This window comes from Schistocerca serialis, chromosome 4, assembly GCF_023864345.2.
Source record: "Schistocerca serialis cubense isolate TAMUIC-IGC-003099 chromosome 4, iqSchSeri2.2, whole genome shotgun sequence".
In the NCBI taxonomy this organism is placed as follows: domain Eukaryota; kingdom Metazoa; phylum Arthropoda; class Insecta; order Orthoptera; family Acrididae; genus Schistocerca; species Schistocerca serialis.
Genome location: NC_064641.1, coordinates 678442523 through 678462369, shown reverse-complemented (window position 1 = coordinate 678462369; position 19847 = coordinate 678442523). Strand labels below are relative to the sequence as shown.

The window sequence follows — 19847 nt, the reverse complement described above, 5'->3', positions numbered from 1 at the left end:
TCCAAACCACCTTTCAGATTGACAGCTTTACCTTACTTTCAACTACTTCTGTTTTGAGAAGTGTCACAGAAAACACTAGTGAATTTCAGTTCTCACAATTACAAAATTTATGAATCAGTAACACATCCAAATGCATGCAACAAATATATTGTGATTGAGTGTGTAGAAATAAATCAAAGGCTTAACCTGAAAATACTGCTCACCCCAACTAGCACACCTGTCACAGCTGCGCTGCCAGTTACACAAAAAAATCCCATGAATTAAAACAATAATGCAGGAGTTAAGTTCTCATACAACATACAAAGTTGCAGGTTTGAGTCAGTAGTCTGTAAATTTGTGCTGTGTGTTATTGATGCCCAACAATACTTGGCAATGCTATTGTTAACTTGTAGCAAATCTGCCAAAAGTAACACACATGTTTATGGTAAAATACTTGGGGCATTCCCTTGTACCAGTGAGAATGACTGCTCATACAACTCATGGCCGATTTCCAAATCATTATAATGCACTGCAATGACCTACTAGAATGCTATTCTAAATTTCCAAGTCATTATAATGCACTGTAGTGACCTACTAGAATGCTATTCTAAACTGCAGAGAACGAGCACTAGTGAGAAATATGTGTGGGGGAAGGAGAGGATTAGTGTATAACATGCATTAGACATCAATAAAGGGATTACCAAACCCAATGGTTACAGGATTCAACAATTTCATTTTTCTGGTAACTTCCTGAAGAGTGGTTGAGTGGGAGAAGAGGAGAGATGAGGATAGGAGTAAGCAGAAAAAGAATCACTGTATGTGATACTTCCAGCCAGAAAAATACACTCACTGACAAAATAATACATGCACTGAAAACACTTCAGGAGTTGTTAATTGAAAATATCCGCAGTCCACATGTGTCTTTGATTCCTCTGCATTCTATCGACTTTTTAGCAGATTGAATGGTTATTATACAGGCTTTTATGACAAAAGTAATGTGCATACACACTCTTCACAACTACTCTTTTTGATAACTCTGTTCTCCTCTATTTCCTTATTTCCAAATGTTGGAAACACCCTGCTCCTGTCAAAAGTCCCTCCTCCCCGCCATGTGTGATACTTTCCCAGCATCAACATAAAAAATGACATTATTTTCACTCTCCGTAAAGAAGACACTAAGTTGCAGAGAGGCACAGTTACAAGACACTAGCATGTAGCTTTCGGCCACAGTCTTAGTCACACACACACACACACACACACACACACACACACACACACAAGCAAGCAAGCAAGCAAGCACACAACTGCCAACTCAAGCATCTCGGGCTGGAATGCAACATCATGTGGGATGCAAGCAGCAGTTTGGAGAGGGTGGGGAAGGGGAAGGGGAAGTAGTGTCCAGGTAGAGAGAGAGAGAGAGAGAGAGAGAGAGAGAGAGAGAGAGACAAATGCTGTCTGGTAGAGTGTGCAGGACTAAACTCCAACAGGCGCAGTGTCAGGCAGCTGTGGGGCAGGGAGGTGAGGAAAAAAAGGAACAAAAAATTAAAAGAGTTGGGCAAAATGGGCAGATGCATTGGAAGAAGGCTGCAAATAAACAGGGTGGAAGACAAGAATGGGGAGGAGATGACAGGACATAGAGGGTGAAAACTGTTGGGTGGAGGGTATGGGGACAGTATGTTACTGTCGGTTGAGGCCAAAATAACTGCGAAAGCAGAGAATGTGTTGTAAGGATATCTCCCACCTGCGCAGTTCAGAAAAGTTGGTGGTGGAGGGAAGGATACAGATGGCTCAGGTAGTAAAGCAGCCATTGAAATCTGACATGACATATTCAGCTGCTTGTTGTACCATGGGGTGATCTACTTTGCTCTTGGGTGCAGTTTGGCAGTGGTTATTCATCCTGGCAGACAGGTGGTTGGTAGTCATACCAATATAAAAAGCTGTGCAATGATGGCAGCAGAGCTGGTAAATGGCATGGCAGCTTTCACAGGTGGCTCGGCCCCTGATGGGGTACAATAAACCTGTGACAGGACTGGAATAAGAAGTGCTGGGTGGGTAGATTGGGCAGATTTTGCACCTGAGTCTTCCACAAGGATATCATCCTTGTGGCAGGGGTTGGGATTGGGAGTGGCACAAGGATGGACTAGGATGTTGTGGAGTTTGAGTAGACAATGGAACATCATTTTAGAAGGGGTGGGAAGTAGAGCTCTGCATTTCGATGAAAACAACCGCTCGAGCATTTCCCGTTTCGTGCCGCTGCTCGACGGCTGGGAAAGGCCCACGCTGCGATACGGCTGTGGCCGTCTAATGCGCCATGTGGCCGGTTGTCCTCCACCTCTCGGTTATCGGTTGGACTGTCGAGCACTGCCGGGCGCTCGAGCGTACTCACAATCTCAGCCGGTGACAGTACAACCGCCGTGCACTCTACAGTGCCGAATCGCATTAGAAACTGTGTGTAAACGCAGTTGATGACCTGGCTTTGAGCAGCGCAGACAGCGTTATAGATAAATCAAGTATAGGTCGTAAACGTTCCATTCATGAAACGAAGAGAAGTACTATGGAGAGAATTAGGAGCGGCTCATCAGTCCTGAAGAGGAAAGACATGTCGGAAGAGGAGGCGAAAAGTGAAGCTTGGAAATCGTTTGCACTTTTAGTGGATCCTGTCACGCAGGCTTCTGCTGGTTTCGTGCAATTTACCACATCCGATACCATACTTTCGTACCAGTCAAGCACAACAGGTATGATTCGGCACTGCAAAAGTAAATGCGGAACAGAAGTCCACCGGCCATTTTCTGTACCAAGTAGCATAAAGAAAGTTGTTGTTGATAGGCTGGTCGATACGAGTGGAATAGATTTGCTACCGTTAAATACTTGTAGTAAGATTGGCTTGAAGATTTATTCACAGGAGCTCATTAATATTGGCGCCACTTAACGGCAAAGTCAGTATAGAAGATGTTCTTCCGCACCCTACAACTGTATCGCGGCATATTAAAGAAAAGGCAGACAAAATACGGGTGACGATGGTGCCCAAGCTAATATGTGCCTTAAAGAACAAAATGTGCACTTTAGACGCTGGTCTGTGGTCTGATAACTACAAGAAGAGAAATTTTTTGACTGACGTCGCATTATGTGAATGATGAGTGGCAGCTGGAAATGCTTGTTTTGATAACAACAGAGTTTTCGGATGTACCTAAGACAGGAGAGAACATACGGCACGAAATCGAAGAGCGGATGCTTGAGTTAGGAATTAACAAGAATGATCATACGAAATGTTACTTTGTCACCGACCAAGGAGCTAATATGAAGAAGGCACTTGAATCTTACGACCGTTTGCCTTGCTTTGATCACTGCTTGATGACTGCGCTTCGTCACACATTTCAAGAGACTTTTTAGAAGACGAAGCCCCTGAAATCCTGTCGTGTCTACTATCAGCTAGAGCTATAGCAGGCTATTTGAAGAGATCGGGTCACTCGAGGCGTCTGTGGCACTCTGTGAAGCAAGAAGCTGTAACTCGGTGGAACAGTATACTGTTAATGCTCAATTCCATCTTATAAACCTTCCAAGAAGGGTGCGTACGAGACGTTGTCGCTTTTCTAGCCCCCTTTAAAGAAGCAAGTTTGGATTTGGAAACTGCAAAGATAACAACGCTGGAATGTGTGCTGCCGTGGTACAAGAGTCTGTTACATCATTGTGAACCAATAGACAGCGACAATGAGGTAAGAACACTTTCTACAGGTTACGATCCTTTATACAACTGTTGAATTATCAGAGTGCAGTTATGTATATTGGGTTTCCTTTTCAGCTCATGGCGAAAATAAAAAGGAGAGCAGCATATTTCATCACAGAGAAGTGCAAAATTGAGTCTATCCATTATGTTGCCACGGTTCTATGGCCATCACGGCGTCATTTGAAGAAACTCACAGCAGACGAAAAGCAAGCCGCGTATGCTGAAGTTCGACGATTGTACTCTGAACTGCCCGTAAATGGTAAGGTTCATTCACTGAAACCAATTAGTAAACGAATGTTTGTTTGTCTAATCTGCCATCTTTCGTTAGAGTAACCAGTAATTCTAACTATGATGATATCTTACGGTCGTTTTCATTCATGTTTAGAGTCCATTCAAGCAAACAGTGACCAAGTTCTTCCCATGAAAAAGTCTAGGATGGACTGGACTTCGGATGAGGACGACGAAGATGGACACACAGTTACTACCAATGAACTCGACAGGTATCTTTCGCTCTCCAAATCCGCCTGTAGCTGTGCCGAAGGACAAATTTTGCAGTGGTGGAAAACACACGCGGGGCTATTTCCAAGGCTGTCGGTAGTAGCTAGAAGAGTTCTCTGTATTCCTGCCACTAGTGCTGCCAGCGATAGAAATTTTAGCCAGGCCGGTCACCTGCTGTCCAGCAAAAGATCGTGCCTGGTATCAGACAAGGTTATTGATCTCTTATTGATCCATCACAATTACGTAAGTATTCACAACATACCACGTAATCACAAGGAAGGAAACATTCCTCAAACGCTATAAATGTATGATTCCACTTTCATTGACTTCACAGGAAGAAGTTCAAACCGCCAGCTGTAGTGTTGAGTGGTAGTTAAGTAAATAAATTAGTGAAATCAAAGTGAACTAGAAATTAGAATATAAATGGAAAACTTGGTTTAGTTTAGAGAGTTACATACTCGCATTCAGTGGGCAGAACAACAGAACAGAAGAGACAATGACCGTGAAGTCAGCGAGTTCCACATAAGCGGGCGCTGTCGATTCAGCCGTCAGGGCATCGCCCGACCGGCTCACGTGTTTCTCAGTTGTCGCATGTGAGCAAAGGCCCTCGCCTACATTCCAAGAGCCAATGACCGACGTTAGGAAGATTCTTCGAGAAGCATTCCAACGTGACGGAAGAGGCAATGACCGGCTCACGTGTTTCTCAGTCGTCACATGCGATCAGAGGCCCCCGCCTACATTCCAAGAGCCAATGACCGACGTTAAGAAGATTCTTCGAGAAGCTTTTCAACGTGACAGAAGAGGCAATGGCCGTGAAGTCGTTCACCTCCAGTGAACTGAAGTGAATAAATACGCGAGACGCGGTGGGCCCGACAGATGAAGACAGATGAAGACAGATGAAGACAGACGGAGACGAAGACGAGAGACGAAGACGAGAGACGAAGACGAGAGACGAAGATGAGAGACGAAGATGAGAGACGAAGGAAGAAAAGAAGAGTAGCAGTAGTTTTCAGTCAGTTTTGGTGCTGAAGACCGTCATGCAAGAAGAGACTACATCATACACAGTCGCACCAAGTCCGCCGCTGTAATGGAATAGCAAGCAGCAGCCGCGGCGCCAGAAGACAGAAGTTAAAAGGTATTGGAAATCTGATTTTTACGTACCCAGGTGACTCGTGAGGACGGGAAGGAGACGGCCTCACCTCAGCAGTCACCTGTGAGCTGGGATAAAGACCTGACAGCCGAAGACTGGCAAGCGGGAGTCCGTGGTTAGAGTTCGGGACACTGGCCTTGCCCCGCCGCGCCGCTCCGCTGGTCGACGCACAACACACGCGGCCGCTTAGAGAAGAGAAACACTGGGACGCCACACCCAAGGTATCATCCGATGCACGACTTCGCTCACAATAGTTAAAACCAGCCACCTCGCGCTGCGCGTCTCCGGTCAGCTGGGCGAGACGGCGACATGAGATACACACCGCTACGCGTAATCAGACGCCGCCGCCGCCGCTGTCGCAGCAGAAGGCTACGCAAACGACACGGCTGCCGCTCTCCGAACCAGAACGTCCCAGTAAGATACAGTTGTACGAAACTTCCAATAAAAGTTATCTACGTAAAAATGATGTTTCATTCGACCTCATACCCGAGCCAAGGAAGAACCCACCCTGCCCACATGTTGTTAAGAGAGAAAAGTTAATTTATTTAATATTTCATCCTGACAGAATGCTTTAGAATGCTCATCCTGACAATTGACAGCATCAAAAGAGAAAACCCAGTTACAGTGAGTGACAGAACTGTCACATTTAGTAACACAACTGTTACATTTGATGTCAGAAGCCGTTTTAGTTGTTACAGTAGTAATAGCTCCAGGAACACAAATGACGCCTGTGTATCAGGGAGCACCAATGACGAAAAACGAATTGTATAGTCATGATTCACTTGTAACATTTTTGCAGGTCATAATTTGTTCAGAAATTAATGTTTGTGCAACTAAATTTCGTGAGTATTACTTTTAACACAGTCATTCCTTCCCGATCCTGCATTCAATATTAGTACAACGTATACATGGCCGAGTTTGGAGATAGGTTACACATAGTCGATGATTAGACTACTGTGTTCCCGTTTGTCTACCGAACGGAACAAAATACTAAATACAGACATTACTGTTTTTAATGTTACAATTACTGGAATACATGATAACCTCAAAGGCGAAACTCCAGTAGTCTGCAACATATTAACAAACATCAAATGTAACATATACAAGTGTATTATTTAGGTCACAGAACTGGTAGTAAACAACGAAATACATTTGTAAAAGAAATAAGTGAGTGGTTAATGTGTAGCGGTGGCCTCTGATCTCAAGGAGTGTGACGAAGCGCCGCTTGCTGGCACTGAGTCCACCGGTTACTGGCGACCGGCCGAGCGTTTGGCGCACTCGGCCGAGCGCTGTCGATCGGCTGCCCACGGCCGGTGGAAGAGGACACTTGGCCGCACACTCCCGAGAGCCAGAGGGGCGAGTGGGACTCGCCGGTAAAAATCGGAGATAATGCAGACCTCTAGCGGGAACTATCTCGGGTAGGATGTCCCTAATATCAGGGCACAATGATAGGTAATCAAAGCCCTGCGAAGGATGTGGTGCAGTTGTTCCAATCCGGGGTGGTACTGGATGACAAAGGGGACACTCCTTTGTGACTGATTTTTGGGAGTGGTGGGAGGATTGGAGTTGTGAGGGGAAATGGCATGGGAGATCTGTTTGCAGACTAGGTCTGGGGGATAGTGCCTGTCTGTGAAGGCACTGCTGAGACCCTCACCATACTGGGCTAGGGAGTTTTTGTCACTGCAGATACAACTTCTCCAGATAGCCAGGCAATATGGGAGGGATTTTTTGGTATGAAAGGAATGACAGCTGTCAAAATGCAGATACTGTTGGCGGGCTTAATATGGACAGAGTGCGGCTGGAGCCATCAGAAAGGAGGAGGTCAACATCTAGGAAGATGGCACACTGGGTTGAGGAGGACCATGTGAAGCAGATGAGAGAGGTGGTGGTGAGGTTGTGAAAGAACGAAGATAGGGTGTCTTGGCCCTGGGTCCAGATCATGCGGATATCATCAATGAATCTGAACCACACTAGGGGCTTGGTGTTTTGGGAGGCTAGGAAGGTCTCTTTTCGGTGGCCCATAAAAAGGTTGGCATAGGAAGGTGCCTTGCAGGTGTCCCTGGGTGTGCCACGGATTTTTTTATACACCATTCCTTCAAATGAGAAGTAGCATCCCATATGACCTTGCATTCCAGTCCGAGATTCTGGAGTTGGTGGTCCTGAGCATGAAGTGTGCTTGCTTGTGTGTATCTCTTTACTGACTAAGGCTATGGCCAAAAGATACATGTAAGAGTCTTTTAATCATGCCTGTCTGCAAACAAGAAGTGTCTTCTTTATGGTAAGTAGCAATCTATCTTTTCCTATGGTGTTGATATTCCTACCTGGAGTATCCATTGTTTGATTATTTCCACTCTGAACTTTACCACTGCAGTCACACATTTCATTACCACTAAATAGAGTAAAAGTTTCATCTGACAGCCAAAGCAATGACAGCTGCACACAAATCATTGCTAAACACAACTATACAGCAGTAGCAACCAAGGACATTAACAACTGCCCTTCAACTGATCTTGCTATCTTTAGAAAATACAAGCGGTTACTGATGTCTCTTGGTGGCCTCTTTCCTCTTGACTTCTTATGCTTGAGTCTACCTGGCCTCTGCGTAAATCTGGTCCTGTTTACAATTCCCGCCTATTAGGAAGATAATTTAGTGTGGTTGATATGTAATTAAAATGTTCCAGATAATTTCATATCAGTGCACTTTACACCATGTATTGATGGAATATTTTTTAAGACAAAATATCTCTGTAACATCAATAATTTTAAGTCATTTTGAGTGGATGAAGCAGAAAATGAGGCAATTATCATTCAGCTTTGGATTACTTCAATCAGTATTTCACAAACAAAAAATTTATCAAATTATATAAGCTTCCATATATTAATTCATGTATTCATGTCGATCTTTCCCTTTCATGAGTACAAGTCTCAAAATACTGTTCATAATTTGCATAACACATTACCTAGGAGTTAGGTAAACTTCTGTCCTTTCCCCGGATACATTTACACAGGTTACGGAGTTTCACGGCATGTTATGCCCACCAGCAAATGAAAAGAACACTTTTTGTTTAGATTAGTTAGTACAAGAATCTTATGAAAAGGAGGACAAAATATGATTCAATTCCAGTACTCGCAAAGTGCTGGCCAGTGCCAAAACACTTTGTCTGATAAAAGATTCCTAATTCTTCAATAAATGCTATTTGTGAATCTAATTATAACCTTGGATCACATTAAATGCCACACTGGTTGTTGATATTTCACTTAAGAATTTTTACACATGCCAACAACTCGGCAAGATTATTACCATTTTACAACTATTTTAATATGCCAGTTTTACAATCACATGCTAAAATACAACAATCTGACCTTGTGGCATTATGAACCGATTTTGCAGGTTTTCAGAGTCTTGCAGTAATCGTAATATAACAATGCACAATTTCAATTAATGGTACACATCACATTGTTGCTTTACAACTAATACACCTATTAAACTTCACAACTTTTTTTGTTTGTTTCCTTACGTCATTACTACTTACCCATTGAACAAAGGAAGCACCATGCGGTGTTAAAATGAGGAATTTTTGCACCTTTGAGTGGCTGGTAATGACGAGCACACAATATCTGGGTAGCTGACAAAACCTCAGATCCAGCAGGCACACAATAATCACCTGAGGGGGAAAAAAAGCACTTCATTCAGTTAATGTGGAAAAGTAATGCAAAACTGATCCAAAAATCAATGTCAATCACAAACCTGCATGGTAAGCTGTTGGGCACCGAATACAGCGAACCATTACCTCATTCGTGTAACGTCCAACAGCGTTACGAGGATCATCAGAAACACAAGTGTGACATTTATGCTGTGGACAGACGAGATTAACAGATCCGTTGGGACCTTTGTTTTTATTTTTCCTTGATATGCCATTTGTTGTAGCTTGTGGCCACAATTTCAAGCATTCTGTATGGTAAATTTTGTTACAATGTGCTGTAACAGAAGTTACTGGGTGTAAATATTGCACAATGGTTTCCACATTCACAGTTAATTATGACAACTGAAGAGATAACAGCATTACTAGAAATATTACAATTTTTCAACAGACAACACAATACGCTTATAAGTTGGACAAAAGAGCCACTGACAGCTTTGAAATGAACTGATTCTTTTTCTGGACAAGATTACACGAACGCAGAAGAGTATGTTTTGTGGCAAATGCTTTCAGTTCTACCACATCTATTTTCTTACACTGCAATTTTACAATTCCATTGTACATAACAAGTCACATTACCTTCATGAAATCACATCACTCATTCTCAAAACCAAGTAGTTCTGAGTAATTTTTTTAAATATGAAGCAGCTGCTTTGCAAAACAAGTACACAAAGGAGATTCAATATTTTTGAAGAGCAAATTGTAAATTACAGAGCCAACAGCTGTTGACTCACATTTAACTTTCCATACAAAGAACACACGCAAATTGTAAAGACAGCAATGTGACTGGAGATTTTAAACATGTTATTAGGTACTAAATAAGAAGTGACACTTACCCACAGAACAATACTGTATCTCTGATTCTTGTTGTTCACTCCCACAAACAAAACATTTTGGTTTAACTCCTTTCACACATTCATGACAAATGAAGTTCATCATAGCTTCTGCTTCCTTCTCAGCAACATTTTTCTCACTAGCGTTATCTCCCTCTTCATTGCCATTAGATTCTTCACTACTATCCCCATTGGGTGTTTTTGATTTCTTTTTTCCATTTCCTTCAAGACTTTCCGAAGTTGCATTTGAGTCAAATGCATTACTTACTTTAGAGTTCCCACTTGTACTGGTATGAGATTTTTGAGGCTGTTTTGTGTTACTACCCTTTCCTTTTCTGGGTTCTGCAGCTGTGAAATTGTCATCAGTACTGTCTCCAGCAATAGTATTTACCATTGCACTACCAGTAACAGAATCGGCCTTCTCAACTTCTTCTTTCTCAACTTCTTTTTTAATCTCATTTACTTCTAACAACTCAGAATTCTTATCATCTTTTGCGGTGGCTTCTTCCAAGTTATCAAACTTTGTTTCCACATCAGTGTCTTCATTTTCTACAATTTCTATTTTAATAGTAATATTAGTTTTCAAACTGTCATTGGTAGCTCCATTGGTAGTCAGTCTGCTATTTCCAAACTGCGACGTACCTTCATTCTCTTTGTCACTCTTACTGTGTTCATCCACATTATCTGCAGATGTTTCTTTAATGGGAATAACTGTCTCAATGGGTTCAGTTTTGATTTTGATAGCTAGTTTCCTTGGGCGGCCCTTTTTCTTCTTCTTAAAAAATCTCTTTTTATCATCTTCAAGTGTAATACCATCAGCTAGGGCCTGTGCCCTACTTAGCTCAATCGCAACACATTCTGGGTGATAGTAATTCCCACAAATGCCACGACATTTGAAGGCATTCCCTGATTTGAGGCACAACAAACATGCTTTGTCCCGACGTACACCACGGAAAAGGCATCCCCCAGTTGTGCGTGCAACATCTGTCTCTGGACCTGCGGAACCACTCTCTGGAGTGCTTTCACGAGAACTTTGAACTGACTGTTCAGAGGAATCTGTTTTCCCAGAGTCAGCACTGCTTTCAGACCTGAAAAAATAACAATTTCAGTGTACGATAATCAATAACAATCAAAGCCACAATAAAAATATTCAAATTAATGAAACATAATTTATCTTGGAAAGTAATATCTCGAGTAGAAGTGAAGGACCAACGGACCAGTTGCTGAAACAAGGATGGATACTCACTTGAAGCATTCACAATCAGTAAATTCAACTGAAATCTTTAGCTTTTGAATGTTAAAAATTTCTTTACAAGGATAGTGATTTGTCTGTTTGTTTAGGTAGCTAGTGACCGCTTGTTGGCATTAGTCAGGTAGCAGTAGCCGGCCAAGACAGAAGCAGCAACAGGGAAGCAACCGATTTTGCGACTTTTACAAGTTCCTAACGAGGAGCAAATTGTATAATTTCATCAGTGTGCTTTGATAGTTTAGTTTCTTGAGTTTCTGCATGTTAATCTGATAGATAATAGCCACACTTCTTGCGTTTTCGTTTGAGTCGGAAAGTAAACTGATTTTGTGACATATTACAGGTTCCTAATCGGGACAAATTTCACCCGAGTGCTTCGGTAGTTAGGGTTTTGAATCTCTGTGTACTAATCTAATTTATTAGACACAATTCCTGGATTTTTGTCAGCATCTACAGTAGAGTTCCATAGCACTGTCGATAGTCCGTTATCTGGGTAGTTTAGTTTTCCATGGTCTTTAGTATGCATAGGGACTGGGATTGTTGTATGTGGATGCGAGCCCAGTTGGTGACACTTTGCTCTCAGCTCCAGGCTGTGATGGCTTCAGTTACACAGCTTAAAGCTGCAGTGGATGGGCACCCCTGTTGTGGGCCAGCCGTGGAAATCCCACGGACATCCAGCACATCAGAGACCTCCGATCGGTCCTCACCAGTGGCTAGGCCATTTACTGCTAGCACTGAGGTTGACTCCTCAACCATGGTCAAGTGGGAGGTCGCCCGGGGCGTAGCAGGTGGTGAAAGACTTCCCAGGGAGCCACACGTAAGGCCTGCCCAGTTAGTCTGACAAACAGGTTCCAGGTGCTGTCTGTGGCTGACACTGTTGCTCAGCCAGATGCTGTTGTCTGTCCTCTTTCAGAGAAAACCTCTCAACCTGCAAGATCCAGAAAATCACAGAGGGTGGGATTATTGACAATTGGAGGCTCCAACGTTAGACACGTTATGGGGCCCCTTAGGGCAGAGAAGGGGAAGAAAGCCAATGTGCACTCCGTATGCATACTGGGTGGAGTCATTCCAGATGTGGAAGAGATCCTTCCGCATGCCATGAAGAGCACAGGGTGCAGCCAATGTGGGAACCAATGATGTGTCACTTTGGATCGGAAGAGATTCTCTCTGGTTTCAAACAGCTAAGAAAGTGGTAAAGGCTGTCAGTCTTGCTTGTGAGATTAAAGCAGAGCTGACCATTTGCAGCATAGTTGACAAGGACAGATTGCGAAACTTCAGTACAGAGCCGAGTGGAGGGTCTGAATCAGAGGCTCAGACGGCCCTGCAACCGTGTAGGCTGCAGATTCCTCGACTTGTGCCATAGGGTGGTTGGGTTTTGAGTTCGGCTGAACAGGTCAGGAGTCCACTACACGCAGGAGGCATCTACACAGGTAGCTGTGTAGTGTGGCCTGGGCAGTATATTTTACACTAGAGGGTCTCAGGAAAACACAGAAAGGGCTTCATTAACAAACGGTGCAGGCCAAACACAGGAAGAACGTAGATACAGTAACCATCGATATAACAGTTGTAAATTGTCTTAGCTCCAAGCGCTAATAGAAAGCACTGAAGTTCGCATTGTTAAAGGCATTGAAAACTGGCTAAAGCCAGAGATAGGTTCACTCGAAATTTTTGCGAAGAATCTAGCGGTGATCCAAAACCACGGACTAAACACAGTTGGCGGTGGCATATTTGTTGCTGTTAGAAGTAGTTTACCTTGTCGCAAAATTGAAGTGGGTACTCCTCTGAGTTAGTATGGGCAGAGGTCATCCACTGTTGGCAACCGGAATAAAATAATAATTGGATCCTTTTACCAACCTCTCAATTCAGGTGATACAATTGCTGAAAGGTTCAAAGAAAACTCTAGTGTGAGTTCAAACATGTACCCGACTCATACAAATATAGTTGGCGATGACTTTAATTTACCCTCAATATGTTGGCGAAAATACATGTTTAATTAGAAAACTAAAAATATACCTATTCAGAAAAGCAGATAATTCACTTGACGCCTTCCTGAGAGACTACTCTCCACTCCTTCCAAATTAACAATGTAAGTACAGACCAGGTGTGGTTTGAATTCAAATAAATAGTATCAGCAGCAACTGAGAGATTTACACCAAGTAAATTAACAAACGATGGAGCTGATCCTCCTTGGCACCCAAAATAAGTCAGAATCTGTTGCAAAAACAACGAAAAAACATGCCAAATTCAAACAGATGCAAAATCTCCAAGATTGGTGAACTTTACAGAAGCTTGAAATTTAGCGCGGACTTCAATGCGAGATGCTTATAACAGTTTCCATAATGAACTTTGTCTCCAAACCTGGCAGAAAATCCAAAGACATTCTGGGCATATGTGAAGTATACTAGTGGCAAGAAACAATCAATGCCTTTTCTCTGCAATAGCAATGGAGATATTATCGAAGACGGTGTTGTCAAAGCAGAGTTACTACACACAGCCTTCCAAATTGCCTTCACAAAATAAGGCGAAGTAAATATTCCAGAATTCGAATCAAGAACAGCTGTCAACTTGAGTAACATAGAAGTAGATATTCTTGGAATAGTGAAGCAGCTTAAATTACTTAACAAAAGCAAGTATTCCGGTCAGAATCATATACAATCATTCGCTCAACGAAAGATCCGTACCCAAAGACTGGAAAGTTGCACAGATCACACCAATATTCAAGAAAGGTAGTAGAAGTAATCCACTAAATTACAGGCCCATATAATTAATGTCGATATGCAGCAGGACTTTAGAACACATATTGTGTTCGAACATTATGAATTACCTCAAAGAAAACGGTCTATTGGCACACAGTCAACACATCATTCTTGTTAAACACAACTAACTCTTTACTTGCAGGAAGTGTTGAGTGCTATCGACAAGGAATTTCAAATTGATTCTGTATTTCTGGAAGGCTTTTGATACTGTACCACACAAGCGGCTAGTAGAGAAATTGCGTGCCTATGGAGTATCGTCTCGGTTATGTGACTGGATTCGTGATTTCCTGTCAGAGAGGTCACAGTTCATAGTGACTAACGGAAAGTAATCGAGTAAAACAGAAGTGATTTCTGGCATACCCCAAGGTAGTGTTGTAGACTCTTTGCTGTTCAGTATCTATATAAACGATTTGGGAGACAATCTGAGCAGCCGTCTTAGGTTGTTTGCAGATGATGCTGCTGTTTATCGATTAGTAAAGCCATCAGAAGATCACAACAAATTGCAAAACGATTTAGAAAATATATATGTATGGTGAGAAAATTGGCAATTGACGCTAAATAACAGAAAGTTTGAGGTCATCCACAAGAGTACTAAAAGGAATCCGTCACACTTTGGTTGCACGATAAATCAGTTAAATCTAAAGGCCATAAATTCAACTAAATACCCAGAAATTACAATTACGAACAATTTAAATTGGAAGGAACACGCTGAAAATGTTGTAGGGAAGGCTAACCAAAACTGCATTTTAATGGCAAGACACTTAGGAACTGAAATGGATCTACTAAGGAGACAGCATACACTACGTTTTTCCATCCTCTTTTAGAATACTGCTGCGCAGTGTGGGATCCTTACCAGATAGGATTGATGGAGTACATCGAGGGGTTTAAAGAAAGGCAGCATGTTTTGTATTATCGCGAAAAAGGGGAGAGAATGTCACTGAAATGATAAAGTATTTAGGATGGAGATAATTAAAACAAAGGCATTTTTCGCTGCGGAGGAATCTTCTCACGAAATTCCAATCACCAACTTTCTCCTCTGAGTGCGAAAATATTTTGTTGATGTTGACCTACATAGGGAGACACCATCACCTTGATAAAATAAGGGAAATCATAGCTCGTATGGAAAGATATATGTAATCATTCTTTCCATGCACTATACGAGACTGGAATAATAGAGAATTGTGAAGGTGGTTTGATGAAACCTCTGTCAAGCACTTAAATGTGACTTGCAGAGTTCCTATGTAGATGAAGAATAATAGTAAAAAGAATGACATTCAAAGCCCAAGAACAACTGACACGAGGGGGGGTAAAGAAATCAAATTTATCGTAAGAACTGTTCACAGAGTAAATGTGCAAGTCTAAGAAAACATTATTTTCCCAAATTACGTGGCACACACATTGGTTCATTTCATGGTATCACTTGTTCGCCACGTCTCCTGATGCTTAAAAAGTAGAATGGTCATGTTTATTGCAAATACTGTCAAATGTGAAGTTGGTGGTAAGATTTTCTGCACTTTTTTGAAACTAGCACGCTTGCATGAGCCAACTTTGAACCTCCATGAATTTTTTCTCGCCTGCAAGCAGCAGATAAGTGAAGTAGTGCTTTCATTGCAAGGGAAATGACGCAATGACTGAAGCAGCTCTAGTGCATCAAACTTTGCCAGAAACTGGGTAACAGTGAGGTGGAAACCATTTGCAAGATTCAGACAGCTTTGAGTGACAATACTATGGGCACCACACAGATTAAGGAGTGGTTCAACTGACTGACAAACTGGTGCACTTCGGTGGACAATGAGAGACACTCCAATCGGCCATCAACATGCCAAAATGACCAGGTCATTGCCAATGTGAATGCTGTGGTGATGTAGGACCATTGTGTGACTATCAGAGAAATTGTGGAAGAGATAGGCATCAGTACTTTTTTGGCACATATCACTGTGACTGAAAATTTGGCCATGAAGAGAGAGTTAGCTAAATTCGTGCCAAAGCTGCTGATGGGGGAACAAAAGCAATTTTATGATTTTTGGCGATAAAACAGATGCCTGTGCTTCAAAATGCTCCTTACTCTCCTGATATGGCCTCCTGCAACGTCACGCTGTTCAAAAGGCCATTGAAACAACACAATTTCGGGAAAGAGAGCACACTATGGCAGCAGCGACAGCCAAACTAAACTGCTTTCCAAATGAGGTAGAAGTGGAGGATCATCAGCTGTGACTGATGAATTGATGCCAATGACTGAAGAAAAATTCAGACATGGTAAGCAGTTGACTGTTTATCATAAATGCCCAAATGTGTCAAACTGTTCTCGTCGAAATAGTAACAAAGAGAATGCATATCATACACTGTACACAGAAGTAAAGCAATGCTTTGCAGACTGGAACTGACACCACATGGTACCAACTGGCCACCATGTCACCCTCTGTCAGTGACGTCATTTGCATTTGGATGGAGGGTTATGGGGTGAACACACTGCTCTTCTTGCTGTTGTCGGCTTCCCACACCTTCAAGACACTGCATCTCACTCACTCATCTCCTCAAGTGGCATCATGGTACTGACTGCACCATGTTCCAGTCCTCCAACCAAGGAAAACCCAAGCACTCTGGAAATCAGACCTGGGTCCTCCACATAGCAATCAGACATTCTGGCCACTTAGCTATGGAGGCAGACACGGCACACGGTGGCTACTGAAAGTGCTAACTGAAGACCACAAACTAATTTCATTGGCTGATACAAGTATTTCCCACCATTCTGAATAAGATGACCATTTGGAATGAACTGCAATTAGCAATAAGAATTGAGTACAAAATTGCAAGCTAATGTGCCGTCAATGAAGAGAAATAGAAGTGGAATACATCTACAACATTGAAGGAAAAAAGGGGAATCTCTTACAAAATGTATGAACACAGGAAGCATAATGTACAAAAGCAACAAAAGTATTATAAGAAGTGAATGAAAAACATAGTGCTTCAAAAATACTGTCTTTGTCTTCTAGCTTTCCCTTCCAGACATCCCACATATTACATAAAAAGATTATAAATAAAATAAAAGTAACTGAAAGTCATCAACCTGCAATACTCATACGAATAATTGTAACAGTAATAGAACTGAAGTGATCTTGCCTTTACAGTAACCAAGAGGGACTACAGGCAAGACAGTGGCAACTGACACAAAACTTTGTAATTAGATGCCTTAGAAGAAATCTTTCTCAACCCCCCCCCCCCCCTTCTCCTTTCCCTATGTCAGTACTGCAATGTTTACAAGGTCTGTCACAGCTGCAATATCATTTATGTAGGAACAACGCAAGAAATATTGAATTTAATCGATGAAAGGTGAAAATATAAACATGTCACAAATGAAGCAGATGAAAGGGAATGCAAAAGTCTAAAAAATGAGATCGACAGGAAGTGCAAAATAGCTAAGCAGAAAGAAGCATATATATCGCAAAGGGTAAGACAGATGCTGCCTGCAGGAAAATTAAAAAGATCTTTAGAGAAAAGATAACCACCTATATGAATATCAAGAGCTCAGATGGAAAACCAGTCCTAAGCATAAAAGGGAAAGCAGAAAGGTGGAAGGAATATATAGAGGGTCTACACAAGGCAGATGTACTTGAGGGCAATACTATGGAAATAGAAGAGGATGAGGATGTGAAGGGTTATATGATACTGCTTAAACAATCTGACAGAGTACTGAAAGATCTAAATCGAAACAAGGCCCCGGGAGTAGACAAACATTCCGTTAGAACTACCGGTAGCCTTGGGAGAGTCAGCAACGACAAAACTCTTCCGTATGGTGAGTAAGACATATGAGACAGGCGGATTACCCTCAGACTTCAAGAAGAATATAATAATTCCAATTCCAAAGAAAGCAGCTGCTGACAGTGTGAAAAACTGAACCATCAGTTTAATAAGTAACAGTTGCAAAATACTAACACAAATCCTTTATAGAAGAATGGAAAAACTGGTAGAAGCTGAGCTTGGGAAAGACCAGTTTGGATTCCAGAGAAATGTTAGAATACGCGAGGCAATATTGACCCTACAACTAATCTTAGAAGATAATTTAAGGAAAGGCGAATCTATGTTTCTAGCATTTGTAGACTTACAGAAAGCTTTTGACAACGCTGACTGGAATACTCTCTTTTAAAGTCTAAAGTTGGCTGGGGCAGAATACAGGGAACGAAAGACTATCCACAATTTGTTCAGAAATCAGATGGCAGTTATAAGAGTCAAGGTGCATGAAAGGGAGCCACTGGTTGAGAAGGGAGTGAGACAGGGTTATAGCCTATTCCCAGTGTTATTCAGCCTGTATATTGAGCAAGCAATAAAGGAAACAAAACAAAAAATTGGAATAGGAATTTAAGTCCAGGGAGAAGAAATAAAAACTGAGGTTTGCCAATGACATTGTAATTCTGTTGGAGACAGAAAATGGCTTGCAAGAGCAGTTGAATGGAATGAACAGTGTCTTGAAAGAGGAGGTGAAGATCAACAAAAGCAAAAAGGAAGATAATGGAAAGTAGTGAAATTAAATCAGGTGACGATGAGGGAATTCGATTACGAAATGGGACAAGTAGCAGATGAGCTTCGCTATTTGAAAGCAAAGTAACTGATGACGGTCAAAGTAGGGAGGATATAAGGTGTAGACTGGCAACAGCAAGAAAAGTGTGTCTGAAGAAAAGAAATTTGTTAACATCGAGTATAGATTTAAGAGTAAGGAAGTCCTTCGTGGAAGTATTTGTTTGGAGTGTAGCCATGTATGGAAGTTTAACTTGGATGACAAACAGTTTAGACAAGAAGAGAATAGAAGCTTTTGAAATGTTGTGAAGAATGGTGAAGATTGGGTGAGTATATCCTGTAACTCATGAGGTGGTACTGAATAGAATTGAGGAGAAGAGAAATTTGTGGCACAACCTGACTAGAAGGAGAAATCTGTTAGTGGGGCACATTCTGAGGTGTCAAGGGATCACCAATCTAATACAGGAGGGTAGCATGGGGGGTAAAAATCTTAGAGGAAGACTAAGAGATGAATACATTAAGCAGATTCAGAAAGATTGAGGTTGCAGTAGTTGCTCGAGGATGAAGAGGTTTGCACAGGATAGAGTAGCATGGAGAGCTGCTCTCAAACCACTCTCTGGACTGAAGACCGCAACCACCACCACCACCACCACCACCACCACCAACAACAACAACAACAACAGGGACAACTTTGTCAACAGTAGCAATGAGTCACTATATAGCACATACTTAAAAGTATTATGAAAAGGATAGATTGCTACTCCCTCTATAAATGAGATGCTGAGTAGCAGACAGGCACAAAGAAAAACACTGTCATACAATTTAGCTTTCGACCAAAAGCCCTTCTTTCGAAGTAGAAAACACACACACACACACACACACACACACACACACACACACACACACACACACACACATTCACACAAGTACAACTCTCTTGTTCCTGTTATCTGTGTTTGTGTAAACGTGTGCTTTCTACTTCGGAACGAGGCCTTTTGACCGAAAGCTAAAATGAATAATAGTCTCTTCTTTGTGCCTGTATGCAACTCAGAATCTCCTCTACAGGGTGAGCAAAATTTCCTTTTCATACCAATGCTGTTAATCTATCTTAGACCTTCCATTGTCAGATATATTTAAGAGTGTACTTCAAGAAATTGTGTGTGTCTGAGAGGTTATTTCAATCATGGAAAAGGTAAGACACTCATATATTTATATTTTGTGACTACAGAATAGTTCTAAAACCTTCCAAATCCATGAAGTCAATAGCCAAGACCGAGATCTGTAGTGCAACTTGTGTGCTGACACATAAGCCAATTGGTTGTGTACCTGTATAAGAGCAGCTATGTGTGATACATAGCCTGACAAAGGTGGTACTGCATGACATTTGGCAGTACCTTGGCAGTTCCTCTTGTTTGTACTGCGTGATACAGGATACCTCTTATGCTACA

The 19847-nt window shown here is 41.9% G+C and overlaps 1 protein-coding gene across 4 annotated transcripts in view; it reads right to left on the bottom strand.

Annotated features, from left to right (window-relative positions):
- The window catches only part of LOC126473161 (histone-lysine N-methyltransferase NSD3), a 127535-nt gene that overhangs the window by 60423 nt on the left and 47265 nt on the right, over positions 1 to 19847 (bottom strand). For all 4 annotated transcript variants that reach the window (XM_050100025.1, XM_050100027.1, XM_050100028.1 and 1 more), the window contains 3 exons: positions 9889 to 10973; positions 9100 to 9330; positions 8885 to 9016 (listed from right to left, as the gene is read on the bottom strand). In XM_050100025.1, the coding sequence (XP_049955982.1) occupies positions 8885 to 9016; positions 9100 to 9330; positions 9889 to 10973 (1448 nt within the window). The remainder of the gene's footprint in view (positions 1 to 8884; positions 9017 to 9099; positions 9331 to 9888; positions 10974 to 19847) is intronic.